This window comes from Genypterus blacodes, unplaced genomic scaffold (genome assembly GCF_046128005.1).
Source record: "Genypterus blacodes isolate CSIRO-AG114 ecotype Tasmania unplaced genomic scaffold, CSIRO-AGI_Gbla_v1 ptg000594l_1, whole genome shotgun sequence".
NCBI lineage: Eukaryota > Metazoa > Chordata > Actinopteri > Ophidiiformes > Ophidiidae > Genypterus > Genypterus blacodes.
The window spans coordinates 1,479-2,500 of NW_027467324.1; the positions used below are offsets into that span (position 1 = coordinate 1,479).

The 1,022-nt window shown below is 47.8% G+C and overlaps 1 protein-coding gene across 1 annotated transcript in view; it reads right to left on the reverse strand.

The window, feature by feature from the left end:
* Positions 1-469: 469 nt before the first annotated feature.
* The window catches only part of tbx15 (T-box transcription factor 15), a 22,974-nt gene continuing 22,421 nt past the window's right edge, over positions 470-1,022 (reverse strand). The window contains 1 exon segment of the mRNA XM_076140410.1: positions 470-1,022. This exon segment is cut by the window's right edge and continues 229 nt beyond it. Coding sequence (XP_075996525.1) covers positions 728-1,022 — 295 coding nt within the window. The 3' untranslated portion in view covers positions 470-727.

Here is a 1,022-nt window from a genome sequence, read left to right on the forward strand (position 1 = left end):
TGATGTCATGACTGGATGGCCTTCAGTCAGGTGAACGGGCTGTTTCACTACTATTGCACCATAACTTGATTGATGGGTTCGTGTTCAGACTCAGAGTTCATCTGGAGGTTTGGGCTCCGATCCCTCGTCCCTCTCTTCTCACAAAGATAAATTAATACATCCACTTCTCTTCTTGTTTACATGAGAAGTGACAGAGCTTCTTTAAAAATACAAAACATGAGATGATCTTTGTGTGGAGGACATAAAGACCCAGAGCACCCAGAGCGCCCAGAGCGCCCAGAGAGCATCCCAGCGATGGAGCACGAGGAAATACGATAGAAAAAAAACCAGATTTAAGAGAAGAAGAGAGAGAATAAAGAGAATTTCCAGTAAGAAAGTCGGAGGTTTTTGAGAAAAAAAAACAAAAATGTTACAAAAATAATTTTATAATAATTGAAAAATATTTTGAGAAATATATTTTTTTTTCGTAACCTTTCCAGTTTTTTGTAAAAACACTCAAACTTTATTCTGTAGTTATTACAACTTTGACCTGGTAACATTTTGAGTTTTTCCTTATTTGGACTTTTTTCTTGTCACCCACTTTTTTATCTGTAAATCTTTCCTCTTTATTCTAAATCTCTCCCTCTTCATGTTTCCCAGCAGTCCTGACGCTCCGTCGCAGGCGGGCCGCGGTTCCGTCTGTGAGGATCCAGGACCCTCTGACCTCTGACCTGTGGAGTCCCGGCTCCTACACCATGTGCATGGACATCTGTGCCGAGGAGCCGTACTGACGACCGTCACAGGAGCCGCCGCCCTGCTGGCCGGCGCCGGCGTTGCCGATCATGTGCATGGTGTCCATGGTGGCTCCGTTGGACAGGTACTGGCGCTCGGCGAAGGCTCCGGCGGGGGAGGAGGAGCAGAGGAGGCCTCCCTGGGGCTTCTCTGGGCTGGCGGCCAGGCGGGGGGAGGTGGGGAAGTTGTATCCGTACAGGTTGTAAGGGTTGTGCAGGGAGAAGGCGTTGTAGGAGCCCTGCTGCACGTGA